Source organism: Neodiprion lecontei, chromosome 4, assembly GCF_021901455.1.
Source record: "Neodiprion lecontei isolate iyNeoLeco1 chromosome 4, iyNeoLeco1.1, whole genome shotgun sequence".
Lineage (NCBI taxonomy): Eukaryota > Metazoa > Arthropoda > Insecta > Hymenoptera > Diprionidae > Neodiprion > Neodiprion lecontei.
The window spans coordinates 22991328-23006431 of NC_060263.1; the positions used below are offsets into that span (position 1 = coordinate 22991328).

Below are 15104 nucleotides of genomic sequence, written 5' to 3' on the forward strand. Positions count from 1 at the left end.
TATGTACAGTATTAAATTTGAATATACTAAACAGTATTTAGATACAATAGAGATTAATAATTACCTAACTGTGCAAGGTTTTTATCGTGACAGTTAGTGTTCAAATGTAATTCATGTGACAATTTGTGATTTTTTTATATTGAAGAAACCTGATGATGGTAGGCGGAGCCTGTCGAAACGTTATTTAAGAATATAATTGATTCCTCAAAGTGCATCATTCCATCCGTGACCGTCACCCAACGAAATCAAATCTGTATAATATCTACACAGTCACGAACTTCAACTCATCTAAATTTTTATTAGGGTTTCAAATTTTTTCCTTTTTCTTTATTAGATATAATGTTAATGTCAGTTTTCGTGAATCAAGCAATATTTGTTAATGCACATCATTTGAAATGTCATATCTACTCGCTAGATTACAGTGTTTTTTACAATTCATTTTCAAACCATCATCATTGGATTATATTTCCAGTCATGAAAGTTTTAGGTTCCATGTTTTATATGAGAAATATATGTTGAAATGAAGGTAGTCTAAATTATGTTGCGAATGTTACTCAGTCAGGATTATCTGATTTATAGGACAGGTAAATCACATCCCTTACCATTGCGGGATAATGGTAATGTCACTGTGACATTAACTCTGAATAGCCAGGCTGCAGATGATATCATGGGAGTATTGAAGGACTTAGCCAATATCTTAAACATTGCTCCACCCACGGGTTATCAAATAATTGAGCGCACAACTACCCCACCAAGTCAAAAGTTGGGACTCTACAGAACAAAAGGAAAAGATGGTAAAGAAGGAGGTAAGATTGATGACAGTGATATTCTACTATTTATCGGGACATTGATGAATTAATTAAATTATTAAATGATCAAATAAATAGGAACAAGCCAAAAAACCATAGTACAGTTTTCAATGTTCGCAAAAAAGTTTTCGGATTCAGTTTGTATGATCTAATTAGACTGCAAGCATCCATATTGAAAATTTAAAATAGATTTTAGAACTGAAAGTATAAGTTTGTCTCATGAGGAAACCTCATCAATATTAGATGAAGTGTGATTTGAAAAATGTATTTTCTTGCTGATTAGCTAATATTCAGAAAATTGAAAAATACCTTGATCAATTGCATTCCGTTATCGAATTGAACTTTTGTCATTGAATTTTTAGCACTTTATTTCCTATATCTTATCGTCAGAAAAAAGATGATTTTATGAGTTCTTTATTTAACAAAAAATTCATCTTTCCGAATATGAAATCTACTTTGAGGTAGATATTTTCGACATTTGCTGTTCTAGAAATATATGTAAATGCCCAAAAAATAGGCGGTTTTCATTTCTACATGTGGAAAAGTAGATATTTTGACGTATATCTGGAAATTTTTGGAGTGCGCTGAAAATACGTAATATTCATTGGGTATAAATTTTCTAGGAATCTCGAAAAATCGAAATTTTATCCCACCTTGAAATTTTCAGGATATAGTCCAATCCATCTATTCTTTCACATAAACAAATCAAAAGAATTAAGTCCGTATTCGGGAAGATCAGGCCAAAAAAGACAGCAGGTGATATTTTTTTTCTAACCATAGGAAGTGTTGAAAATTTGAGATCAAATGGTTTAATTCGAAAGCGTCATAAAATTGATCAACGTGTTTCTCGAAAACGCTTAGGCCTAAAAGCCTAAAAATTGGAAGATTCTCATACCTACTGTGTACACTATGAGGTATCCAAATTTCATCCAGATCGAAGTTTTGACCCTAAAATGCTAGCCAGAAATTGGTGGATCATCCCATGTAGTGTATCTGTGGTTCTTTGTATTTTTTACACCAAATTTGCTCTTATTTTAATAAGTACGTTTCTGTTGATTTTATAGCTCCTATAGATATCCAAAGCATTCTCAACGGAGCAGCTAAGTTCTGTCGTCACTGTGATGTGGTCATCCTTAACAGTTTGATACGGAAAAAGGTTTCAGATCTACCTTTCTTGAGTAAAGAAGAATCTGAGCCTGGCGAGGAACTTTGCTTTTGTTCAGCAGCATGTTACATGCAATTTGCTCTTATTCATAGATCACCGACAGCCACTCATGAAAAGGTACGCTCAATTACGATTTTGTTAATATCTTTTATAACAATTGGTTAATATGTACCAATTTACTTTTAATTTCATAGTCCGTGTGAAAGCTTCTTTACATACGATCTATACTCTATGAACTCAGCCCCTTTTTTCAACTCTCATTGATATTTCTGATAACAGTCCAAAATGTTGGAACTACTTGAAAGTGTACTCTAGGATTCTTTCGGAAATTTTCTCCTCACCTAGTTCGTTATTGAAATTTTAGTTTTTTATAACTATAGATCCAAAAATGGCTAAGTCACATCAAAAAAATTAATCTGCAAATAAGTTTTTTTTTTTCTTTAGCAACTTTTGAGTAGAATAAGATTCATACTTTTATGAATTCACATGTCAATATCATTGAAAAACAAATGGAATTTACATTTTTCTCTTGCTAAGGCAATTTTCGTTTTGTTGTACATTTTACAATATTTAAGCGGCATCGAACTTCCTTTCATATTGGAACTGACTCACTTCGCGTGCAACTGAAAGTTAGATTCGACCAAAAATGGAAAATTCTCATTTTGTCCATTGGTCCAAACTAATGGACAGTACAACAGAGCGATGTTTTTCCAAAACACTTTTTTGATTTTTAGATCTCAAAACACTTGAAAATATGTCAGAATTATCAAAAGTCCTTTCTTATCCAAAACCAATATTTTTATTTTTATTATAAAGTGACGAAAAATAAAAATGAATCTACGTATAATTATGCCAATTTGGACGCAAAATAGGTTGTTCATTTTCGTGAATTACGCGCTACTCAAAATGGTTATTTACATACAGTAAAGCGCGATTTTTTAGGAATATTTTCATTGAAGTTTCTCCTGATCAACTTCCAAAGCTCTATCTCCGTGCACCTTGCTCTTGTGTAATACTTCATTTCCTAGTACTTGCGTGGCTCCTAGAGTTATGAATTTCTTATCTGTAAAATTTACATACTTTTAAATGTAAAAATTATACAGGCAGCAACAATTGTGGACCATCTGTGCCAGAACTCACTGTCTAGAATTGCTGACATGGAACTGAAGACTGAAGCTCATGAAAAGAAATTTGTTATGCACCGCTCAGCCGAACAAAATGATAATCTGAAACTAGAAGCAATGGAAATTGCGACAGAAGTCAAAATTAAAACTGAAAAAGATGTTGATATAGATACTGTTCATCTGAAAGAAGATTTAGTTGATGAAAAACGACCAAAAAAACACCCAGCTACTGAACAATTAATTGATGATTCTATCGATCCCCCAACAAAAGTTTGGAGAGGTCTTCGATATAAGTTATGGACACCAGGTGCTATCCAACCAGCAACAAAGTACAAAAAACCCGTGGATCGTGAGATCACAGAGGTAATTAACTAGTATTGAAAGAATATTATAATGAACAATTTAATTAGAACAATGAACAGGCGATTTATAAATTGAAACTGAAGTTATATAAACTCTTCTCAGTATTTACACCAAAATATCTATACAGTGGATATTTTTTGAAACAGGCCACTAAGATACTTGAGGTAACTGCTTCAAGGAATATACCCTGTTTATTTAGTTGATGATAAAAATAAATGTATAGGATATTCTGTATGAATTGAAATTATTTTAGGCATATGGTCGAAATTAGAAAAGGCCTGACCCAGATTTTACTCAAAATTGTGCGATTCCATTCGTTCTGTAAAATTCTAATACACATGTTTGTATCGCAGGGAAAGTTACTTTACAACTAGGAACAGAAATATTCTCATTTTAAACTATCTATCACTGTCCTCTTTTTCCAGAGAAAATTGTATGAAGAAAATTTCACAATGCTTACGAGTCCAAATTGCATTAGAAAACTTTTGATTTTAGATTTCTTTCAGTTATTGAGTGAAAAAAAGGGTCCACTGAAAATACACTTATCACACTTTTTTCACTATGAATCACCAACCTTAAGGTTGGGTGTCAGTGTTGCAAATTTCCAATTACATTTTTAATTCAATTACACATTCAACTACAAATTACTCTTGTGATGTGTAGCTGAATTATTTTACTGCAAATTACTGTTCTGAATATTGCAAATTTACCTGTTGCGTATTGGCTCTCTTGTTCAAAAACACAGTGTAGTGAAAATATTTCATCCATGACATAATCTTTCATTTCTGCAGATGCTTTTTCGTTTGGGTGTTACTGTAATGCCCGTAAAGACCGACGACAGTCGCCATTGTCTGTTTTGCAATAGTCAGGGTGATGGTGCTGCGGATGGACCCGCAAGATTGCTTAATCTGGATGTTGACAAATGGGTGCATCTCAATTGTGCTTTGTGGTCGGACGATGTATATGAAACTGTGAATGGTGCTTTGATGAATTTGGATGCAGCTCTGCAACACAGTCTTGTTCTAAACTGCATGTTGTGCGACAAACCTGGAGCTACTGTCAAGTGCTTCAAAATGCGTTGTACAAACGTTTATCATCTCGGCTGTGCAGTCAAGGATGGTTGTGTCTTCTACAAAAACAAGGTAAATGAGTTCTTATAATGGATCAGTCATATTCAGGTTGGATTGATAATTGGTAATTGATTTAAGAAATTGTAATTTTTCAGAGTACGTATTGCTCGCAACATGTCCCGAAAAATGAAAAAGATAATGAATTGACAACTTTATCGGTATACCGACGAGTATACGTGAATCGTGATGAGAACCGGCAAGTAGCAGCTGTGATGCATCATTCGGAACATAATCATCTTTTGCGGGTTGGAAGCTTGATATTCTTGAGTGTGGGTCAACTGTTGCCACATCAATTATCCAACTTTCATACACCAAATTTCATCTATCCAGTTGGTTACAAAATAGTGAGATTTTATTGGAGCATGAAAAGACCGAATAAACGCTGCAGATACGTATGCTCGATTCACGATGTATCCGGACGACCGGAATTTCGAGTATTGGTTCAAGAACCTTCACAAGAGGATGTTGAGTTGCGAGATGCGACACCTCGTGCGGTCTGGAATCGCATTCTGGAACCATTAGCTGAATTACGCCGCACCACACACAGTGTTCAATTGTTTCCACGTTACGTTTCTGGGGAGGATTTATTTGGTCTCACTGAGCCTGCGGTTGTCCGCGTCCTTGAAAGCCTTCCGGGAATTGAAACTCTTACAGATTACAGATTCAAATATGGGAGAAATCCTTTATTGGAACTGCCATTAGCTATCAATCCCACTGGTAGTGCAAGAACGGAGGCTCGTTTGAGGAATCAATTGCCGTGGAAAAGGCCGCATACCCAGCGAACTGGCTCTTCAGCGAGAGCAACATTCGTACCTACGGCAACTGTTGCTGGGGAAGTAGCGTGTCCTTATTCAAAACAATTTGTACACTCTAAAAGTTCACAGTATAAGAAGATGAAACAAGAATGGCGGAACAATGTTTATTTAGCACGATCCAAAATTCAAGGCCTAGGATTGTACGCAGCTCGGGATTTGGAAAGACATACTATGGTCATTGAATACATTGGGGAAATCATTCGTTCTGAACTAGCTGAGACCAGAGAGAAGCAGTACGAAGCGAGGGTAAGTTGTATTGAAATTTATTTGGGACTCGAATAGGATAGAAATGAATGACTGATTTCCACCTCTATACGGGAATAACCTGTAGTATTGTGCAGGTTAATTTGTCTAATATTTGCTCCAGAAAAAAAAACTATTGAAGGCGTCATACAGGTAATTCAATGCATTCGTACCCATGATATAATATCATTACTAGCATCCACACCAGACTTTAGCGGATAGTTTGATTTTTTGAATTGAGACTGTCTGGGTATCTGCACTAGTTTTGAACCAAAGTAGTCGCAATGCCAGCCGAACGGATAAATCATGAATGAGAGTAGCTTCAGCAGCCTAGTTTAAGCTTCTGCTACCACACTCGGGTTCAGTACCATACGGAAGGTCTGTAATTCCAGCGAACTGTTGCAGCTAACAATAAAGGTTAAAGATGTATAGATTATCGTGGCTGAATCAAAAGTTAGGAAAGGAGACAAACTGTGAAAAAAAGCCCCAAAGGTATTATTTTCCCCAATTATGGTGAACACGAATGAGACAATATCCCTGCTAACTAATAGAAATGAATCTGAGCAAATTTGAGTAACATAAACTGAGATATCCACCATTCGGGAAAAAATTTTATATTTCAAACCTTCGAAATGATTAAACTCCGATGATTTTTTTTTACCAATATTTTTGAGCTTATTCTGCTTGCTGACCAAATCCCAATAAATTTTCGGAAAAACTTGTACAAAATTGTCCATCATAGTATTATTATAAAGTGCAAATGTACTTGTTGCATGGTGTCCACTGGTGAGGGAATTTTATAATTAGTCAATAAATTTTATGGCGGTGTGACAGAACGAGAAAGAATAAAATTTTTCCTACAAAAAGAAATTGTAAGAGCAATTTGTTTTCCACTTGCTCGGTTCCATAACAAGTAAATACATTTTAAACGTGGTTTTGAAAACCTATTCATTTGGAGACTTATTCGTTAGATACTCGAATCGACACTATTGGTTCGGATTTTCGTCAGTGAGAAATTATCATTTGATCAGGGAACGTCAGGGAATTTTTTTTTTCTACTATATTTAGTATATTTAGTGGCCATCATCTGTTGACAAACAGTTGTATCGTACTTGTACAAATCTATTTTTATACACGCTAGAGATAACTCTTTGTAAGAGTTATTTTCGGGTAATCTTTGGAGAGCTCTAAGATCATTATAAGCCCAAAAAAATAAGAATTTAATGCAAAAAACCTACAATTTAATAATATTGAACGTTCTAATTCTAATACCGTTTCTCATATTGTGCATATCTGAACCTGTGGTATTGGAATTCCATGCATGCCATGCTGTATTTTTCAAGGTACTCCTTTCGTAATTTTACTGACGAACTTTAATTTAAGTTAAATATACTTCCTGTGTCAAAAATTGTTCTTGAGATCAAATTATTCTAGGTCATCTAGGGACACAATTTACAGGGACATCAAAGGTCAACAAAATATTTCAATCTCGAAAAACTTTCGTTTGCGTAAGATACCGTTTCCACATGAATTATAAAACCAAGAAACCAGGTTGGTTTGAGAAGAGAATATTTAAATTGGAGCTCGTCTACATTCATCTAGAATATTCTGTTTCTAATATTCAAATAGACTAGTTTTAAAACTCTCGCACGGTAAGCTTGCTCGGGGTCGGATGCCTTGTGTAATTGGTTTTTGTGCTCGTGCGCTCGCATACTCGTTGTCAGTGTTTTAGCAGATGACATAGTTGTAGGGGAGACTGGGGCACGATGGACTCCCCAAAGAATTCTGTTATTTGCTTCACAGTATACAGAATGTACACTGTCTTTGTGGATGTGACGCAAACCAAATCTGCCCGTAAGATTTTTTCTATATAATGCTACAAATCACGTTTACACATGCATGTAAGTATAACGTATTGTGATTTTATGACAATAAATTTCGTCAAAAAATACCACAGAACAATCAGCTAAGTGCTAACAGATTTGAAACACGACGCACAGCAATTTTAGCTGTAATTGAACGACGTTATTGTCATGTATTTGTATGTATACAATGCCAACCACTCACCAACTGCAATTTCTTGATCCTGGTCGTTCGGTTTTTTTTTGGATTCAGAATGTTTCCTGAAGCACGCATATTGGTTTGATAGCACAAAACATGACGTTTTCAATAATCAAACTTGTAAACTTGAAAATTAGTCTGGAAGGTCAAAAGTTGTCAGGTCAAGGACCTGGACAGCCAGAACTATGGAGCTCTAGTCCTGGAGGTCAAGATCCACCAGGTGGAGGGCCTGAACAGTCAGAACTACGGAAAATTAGTCCTGAAGGTCAAAACTCACCAGATCAAGGACCTGGACAGCCAAAACTACGGACCGCTTGTCTTGGAGGTCGAAATCCACCAGGTGGAGGACCTGGACAGCGAAATCTACGGAAAAATAGTCCTGAAGGTCGAAAGTCACCAGATCAAGGACCTGGACAGCCAGAACTATGGAGCGCTTGTCCTGGAAGTCGAGTTTCACCACGTAACGGACCTGGAGCGCAGGAACCACGGAGCGCTTGTCCTGGAAGCCGAGTTTCACCAGGTAACGGACCTGGAGCGCAGGAACCACGAAGCGCTTGTCCTGGAAGTCAAGTTTCATCAGATAGTGGACCTTGAGCGCAGAAACTACGGAGCGCTTGTCGTGGAAGCCGAGTTTCACCAGGTAACAGACCTGGAGCGCAGGAACCACGAAGCGTTTGTCCTGGAAGTCAAGTTTCACCAGATAGTGGACCTTGAGCGCAGAAACTACGGAGCGCTTGTCCTGGAAGCCGAGTTTCACCAGGTAACGGACTTGGAACGCAGGAACCACGGAGCGCTTGTCCTGGAAGCCGAGTTTCACCAGGTAACGGACCTGGAGCGCAGGAACCACGAAGCGCTTGTCCTGGAAGTCAAGTTTCACCAGATAGTGGACCTTGAGCGCAGAAACTACGGAGCGCTTGTCCTGGAAGCCGAGTTTCACCAGGTAACGGACTTGGAACGCAGGAACCACGGAGCGCTTGTCCTGGAAGCCGAGTTTCACCAGGTAACGGACCTGGAGCGCAGGAACTCTGCAGCGCTTGGTCAAAAGTCACCAGGTGAAAAACCTGGACAGCTAGAACTACGGAGCGCTTTTCCTGGATGTCAAGATCCACCAGGTGGAGGACCTGAACAGTCAGAACTACGGAAAATTAGTCTTGAAGGTCAAAACTCACCAGATCAAGGACCTGGACAGCCAGAACTACGGAGCGCTTGTCCTGGAAGTCGAATTTCACCAGGTAGTGAACCTTGAACGCAGAAACTACGGCTCACTTGTCCTCGACGTGGAGTGTCAACAGGTAGCAGACCCGGAGCGCAGGATCCAGGAGGTAAAGAACCCGGTACTTGAAATTTATGGAGCACGATTCTCATACGTCCTCTCTACTGCGCGATTGTTTCCAGACTGAGGAATTCGGCTAGCTGATTTTCGTCGTCGACCATTAGAATAGATCGATGACGTCGAGATAGAAAAAATTTTGGGTGACGTAACGTTCTGAACATCCGACATCCGAACATCCAAACTTTGGTTTCGAACTTTAGTACTATCTATGATATCATGTATGATGTATGATGTGTGATGTATGATGTATGATGTATGATGATATTGAAAGTTCTCGAACTGAAAAACTGTACAATGTAATCTACACATATTGAAGTAAACGTGTACGAGATATGAAACAATTAATCTGATTGATCTTTAGATACCAAATGAACGTATTAGTTCGTGGACAGTACAAAGTTTCCAAAAAAGTTCTTGAGTGTATTAAAATATTGACCTATAATCTCTTCATTCGGCCCATATGCCATGTTATGTCTGGAATAACATATGTGACACTCGAGTGATCCGTGGTCAGTACTATATGCCTGTAGTACTGTCCTTATACGTTGGGACACCATATCAGTCCAGTTCAGTCCAACTCAGGATTTTATCGTAATGTTACGTGTTGCCGGTGTAATGCATACGTACTGTAATGGTACAGTTATTCTGTCAATGAGCACTGCACATTACAAGATAATTCTTTTTGTAGTCCGGTTATTCCACAATATCCTGCCCAAACTTACCATATCTTTGACTATACATTGCTTCATATTTTATTACAAAGCTAACCATATAAATTATTGCAGTCAAAGAAAAATGAATTTTTTAACTTTCATTGCAACAGTGTATGTATTTGACTTCAAAAACTGGTTTTTTATATCACTATCAGAAATCTTGCCAAGCAAGTTGTCCGCGCCATTTTTCATGTAAAATCCATAGAATAAATAGTCTATATTTCATGTATATTAAGATATTTTCTTTGGTAGCAAAATTTTTGTATTTTTATATTACTAACCATTGAAACTACTGACTTTGCCCTCTATGTACATTATTGAAAAGACTGCCAAAAAATCTGTTGTTTGACTTTCGGTTATATAGTCAATAATTCAACTGCCAAAGATATTTGAAGAACAAATTTTTACACAAAATTGACTTTTGAGCCAAGGCTTCTAACTTTTGAACTATTTGAGCTACAGATTTTTCCTCACAGGATTTCTTCGTACAGAATTTTATTTTCTCCAAAATACTCTCAGAATCAAGTTCATATTATGAAACGTGGCTGAGTAGTAACTTTTTTTTTTCAAAGGACCTCTTTTCTGTGTTGCTGAAATAGGAAAACTGCGAAGTTTCGAGAGTGACCGGTTGAAATTGGATTTAAAAGATTCCCTTTTGCAAAGACCTTTTCTTTCTATTTACAAGTTTTGCTGATTGAAGCAAACAAGCAATTATTGTTTCCAAACGAAACACTCTAGTGCTTACACGATTCTGAAGACTTAAGATTTCTACTGAAGATAGCTGTACAATTTTCCCTGTAACGTTGTCAAGAATAATCTATTTGAAAAAAAAAAGATTATATTGTACGTAGATATAGCACGTTTAAGGGATTAAAAAAAAATTGAAACGTTGAATTCTGCTTCATGTGGATGTTGAATTTATTGAGTACATTGAGAAATTGAACTATTATGCCTTTACAGATTCCCCCACTGGTCTCTTGCTTTTAAATTATGTACTCCGTGCATCTGTTTTCCTTGAGAGCAATGCCAAGTACGTAGAGAGTATGTGGAATGGAAATAATACTTAGATCCATTCACTAAATTAATACCAAACACTTCGTTTCGATTCCAGATATCCTCTGCGTACTTGAAGTCACCATCGAGAAAAATGGTGCACAGCGTCCTGTCCCGTAATTCACGCATAGTAGAGCCATAGCAGTTTTATGTGAAAAAATTAGAACAAGAAAGTATAAATAGAAGACTTTAGTCAGGTAAGCATGTGAAAATGGCAAAGATTTTTGATATGCACCCTGACGAAAGTTTGGTACTGATAAAAGAAAATGTATTGCTTGACCCAAAACGCCCTCAGCTCATCCCTCTTTTGACCCTCCTACGCAGAATCGTTTTTGTTTGCTACACATCTATACATCGTTTATAAATATATTATCTGGACACATATTTTGATGAAAGATATTGTTTTAAAAAATCAAAAAGGTTGCTTCTTCAACCGTCAATCAATCGTTTTTTCTATGATTCTATAACGCCGCCTAGAGCAGAAACATTTTAACAAGATGTCTCTCATCAGGGAATTTCCAGAAATCAGGCACAATACCTGAAAGTTTACACATCCATAAATATGATCAGTATGTTCTACATTTGTAGAAAGCAAACGCGCACAAAAGAATTTGTGGGGTAAATCAAACTAGAGATTTTGTTAATTTGATGAAAAACGTAAAACTTGCCATTAACCAAAGACTCAAACTGATTCACACTGTTCAATATATATTCCTGAATCAAACAAATGGCAATGCATGATTTTCTTCCGTTTAAATACATATACGATGATGTATTTTAGGAGCATGGTTCAGGTCTCGTTCACCTATATCTTTTACGTAGTCATATGTTTGGTAGTCAAAGATAAAAGGTGATATATGATACATCGATAAATGTATAAAAAGTCAGATGAATAATAAATACATGAGCCAATTTAAAATCTGAGGTGTGGCAAGTTTATTTGATGTGGAGTCGCCCAGCAGCGAACTACTGAAAAATACAAAATTTCATATCATTATTGCTCAAATTATAATAAAAAGAACTTATAATATCGAATTGTACAGCTATTTAGTAAATATTTTGATATATGGTCCTTTTAGCTTGAGTAATACCAGCCTTCTTTGAACATCGTTATCTTGAATAAGTTCACTTTTGTGTTTGCATATTCATTGGAGTCTATAAATAATACTGCATAGAAAGCTATACATTTGAATCAGAATTTCAAGTGTACGTATGTCAGTAGAAGCTTCCTGCAAAAGCTTTTCTTTCAATAAGCTTCGTCTGTGTGGTATTCAATGCTTATGTGGAAACTAATTATATTGAAGTTGACATTTTTTGTCAAATATACATACTCATATTATTGTAGTGTAGAAACACATTGTCTGACACAAGTCTCTGTGGAGTATTGTCCTGGTTTTTGCCAACTCTAATTACTAACTTCAAACTCAATGTTTCACCTAATTGTTTAATAAAATTTGATTTTAACAATTTCTAATAATGTACTCCATTAAAAATTATTTCACCTTCGTTATTTTTCTTGACAAGTTTTCTAATATCAGTGATTTGTTCATTCAGGTGCAATTATTCAATACATGGAGTGGAATTAGAAGCTTAACTACTGCATACCATACATGCATATTATTAGAAAATTAATCAAGTAAATGAAAACGATCCGAATTTCCTTGAAAAATATTTAATATAGGTGACTGAGAAATTAAGTTTCGGGAGTAGCAATTGATAAATAATATCACTATTGAAAACCTTAGCTCAATCTAATCTGGCCATTGATCGATCAATAATCACGTGTCCCTAATATACAACCTTATAAAATAGCTATACATGTACATCAGAAACAAATTGATTCGAATAAATGTAGAAAGTTAACAACAAACTAAAAACTGCATCATCTCGAGGTACATTGTACTGGATATGTTGGGTTTTAATTACCCTTTAATTAAATAGCCATAAGGTAGTGCAAATGGTACAAATTTTGAATGGCGTTTAACAACAGAAAAACAGAGGTTTGATGCGAAAAGAAACTGATTGTTAGAAACAGAGATCGTAATTCTAAACAGTAAATCGGACTTCGCAAGTGAGTCTGGCATAGAATTATAGAGATAAACTGAATTATAAGAATAAGAAAGAAATAATAGACGAAGCGTATTTTAACTACATAACGTAATTTCACACCATCATAAAAACTAAAAAGTCAGTAACCGTCTGTAGAAAACGGAACACACCTGGTCCCTCGATTCTAGTATAAAGACATTCTATCATTCTTTACTTTCTAAGATTGAATTACATTAAATAATTTACAATAGTTTAAGCAAGTTATATTGTACACATATTTTTACTCAACGAGACTATTGATGCTGTACATTATATAACTTTGAGTGAATACACTAATTATAGTTAACCATAAGTGATATGTTTTTGCTTCTTTTTAAAACGCATCGAAAAAAAAAACGAATCGTCAATGATTCACTCTTAATGAATATAAACTTAGATGAATTTTTTTCTATGTGTTACAGAATCGTGGAATTTATATGTTTCGCTTGGATGAAGAACGAGTAGTGGATGCAACATTGTGTGGAGGACTTGCTCGATACATTAACCACTCTTGTAACCCAAATTGTGTCGCTGAAATCGTTGAGGTTGAACGTGATCTTCGAATAATTATCTTTGCAAAGCGAAGAATCTCACGTGGTGAAGAGGTAATTTTTTCAACTACTTTCCCGTTCATTCTCACGCATTACATCTTAAATTGTTAGAAAATTCAAATTTTAATGAATTCAATTTCTTTATAGTTGGCATACGATTACAAATTTGACATAGAAGATGACCAACACAAGATAGCGTGCGCATGTGGTGCACCTAACTGCCGCAAGTGGATGAACTAAAAGTCTATACACTGCAATGTTGGTATCTTTATGAAATAGGTTTTTATGCGAATTATGCCTACATGCATGCAATAGGTGTGCGTATATCTATGTACATACTTCATAGACGTATTATAATATTTAAAATGTGAAGTGCCATTATGGTTTTACTAAGTGATTTGTAGTAAAGTTGGTGCAGAGTCATCACAACATTCCTCCAAAGTTGTACAATATTAGTTTTATTTTACCAACCAGAAATCTTAATCGCTTGTATATTACCATAAGACTCTTAAAAGGAAGACAAAGTGTAATAAAAAGAAGTTAGCGGGTTCTGTATGTAAGAAAATTTCTATCTTTGTATGTTATATGTAGTCAAAGACGGTAAATAATATTGTAATATAGGATCTAATTTAGTTGTTATTATTAATGCATATATGTTGCACTGTATTTGTACATAAGTAAAAAAAAACCTAATGTTATTTTAAATCACCAGAAAAAATTGTGTATTCTCAGAACCCCTAATTTGATGTTCCACACGTTTATAACTACAGTCCGCTCTTTCAATAGTGCCCGTAAAGGGCGCGTAGGTGAATAATTTTCTGATGAAAGTAGTAACCCCACTCTCGACGCAACTCGGCGATGAAAATTCACCTAGCGCGCGACACTGTTGGAAGAGCCATAGAACTTGGCCACGAGCGGGGGAAGTGTGCGAGCACAAAATAGGAGAAGCGGCACCATTGGCAGAGCGCACTGTATGTCACTATTTTATAGTAAATAAATGCGAGTGCGTGGGTGGTTTAATATTTACACGTACACACGCACATGCACTTTATAAAGCTGATTTTGCACAACGAATGGTACGGAAATTCATACCCAAATGCCGTAACTTGTAACGGTATTTGGAAGTACTTTCTTCTTCAATTATTTTTTTTTTTTTTCTTATGGTCCATGGACATCCCCATTTAGCGAGTTTTATCTATCTGCCTGCATTTCGGTAGAAGCTTTGTTTTATGGGAGAAAAATTTTACAGAGAAGTCGCTCTCCATTATCGTAGTCTGCTATAAAGAATTCACCGTGGATTCGGGGATTTTCGGGAAATACTACGAGACGATACCAGGTTCGACATACATGCAACACGAGGTTTTGCAATAAAAGGCGTTCACTGAAGGTCTATAAAGACTGTTGGAGATGTCTAATGAAGATTTCCGTAACTGGAAATGGCCGAGATAAATTCATCGTCAAGCGGTGTTCGCTGCGTCGCGCAACTCAAGTCAGCAAACAGTCGGTTACGTAAAAACGACAAGAACTGATATTACAATCACGTGTACCCAGATGGATAATGCAGTGACGGATATTATTATGACTATGAAATGACCACCGGTTGAAATTTTAGTCCATGTTGCAACAAAATCCAGTGAACTTTAGGCAATCATTATC

The 15104-nt window shown here is 36.0% G+C and overlaps 1 protein-coding gene across 10 annotated transcripts in view; it reads left to right on the top strand.

Moving 5' to 3' along the window:
* Nucleotides 1-14529, top strand: part of LOC107226230 (histone-lysine N-methyltransferase 2C) — a 73841-nt gene extending 59312 nt beyond the window's left edge. For 4 of the 10 annotated variants that reach the window (XM_046738971.1, XM_046738974.1, XM_046738973.1 and 1 more), the window contains 7 exons: nucleotides 580-806; nucleotides 1874-2091; nucleotides 3078-3461; nucleotides 4253-4603; nucleotides 4687-5652; nucleotides 13320-13502; nucleotides 13596-14529. In XM_046738971.1, coding sequence (XP_046594927.1) covers nucleotides 580-806; nucleotides 1874-2091; nucleotides 3078-3461; nucleotides 4253-4603; nucleotides 4687-5652; nucleotides 13320-13502; nucleotides 13596-13688 — 2422 coding nt within the window. In that variant the 3' untranslated portion in view covers nucleotides 13689-14529. Of the gene's footprint in view, nucleotides 1-579; nucleotides 807-1873; nucleotides 2092-3077; nucleotides 3462-4252; nucleotides 4604-4686; nucleotides 5653-10867; nucleotides 11007-13319; nucleotides 13503-13595 lie in introns of those variants that run through there. The other 6 variants (XM_046738975.1, XM_046738976.1, XM_046738978.1 and 3 more) reach the window with 3 other exon arrangements.
* The last annotated feature ends 575 nt before the right edge of the window (nucleotides 14530-15104 follow it).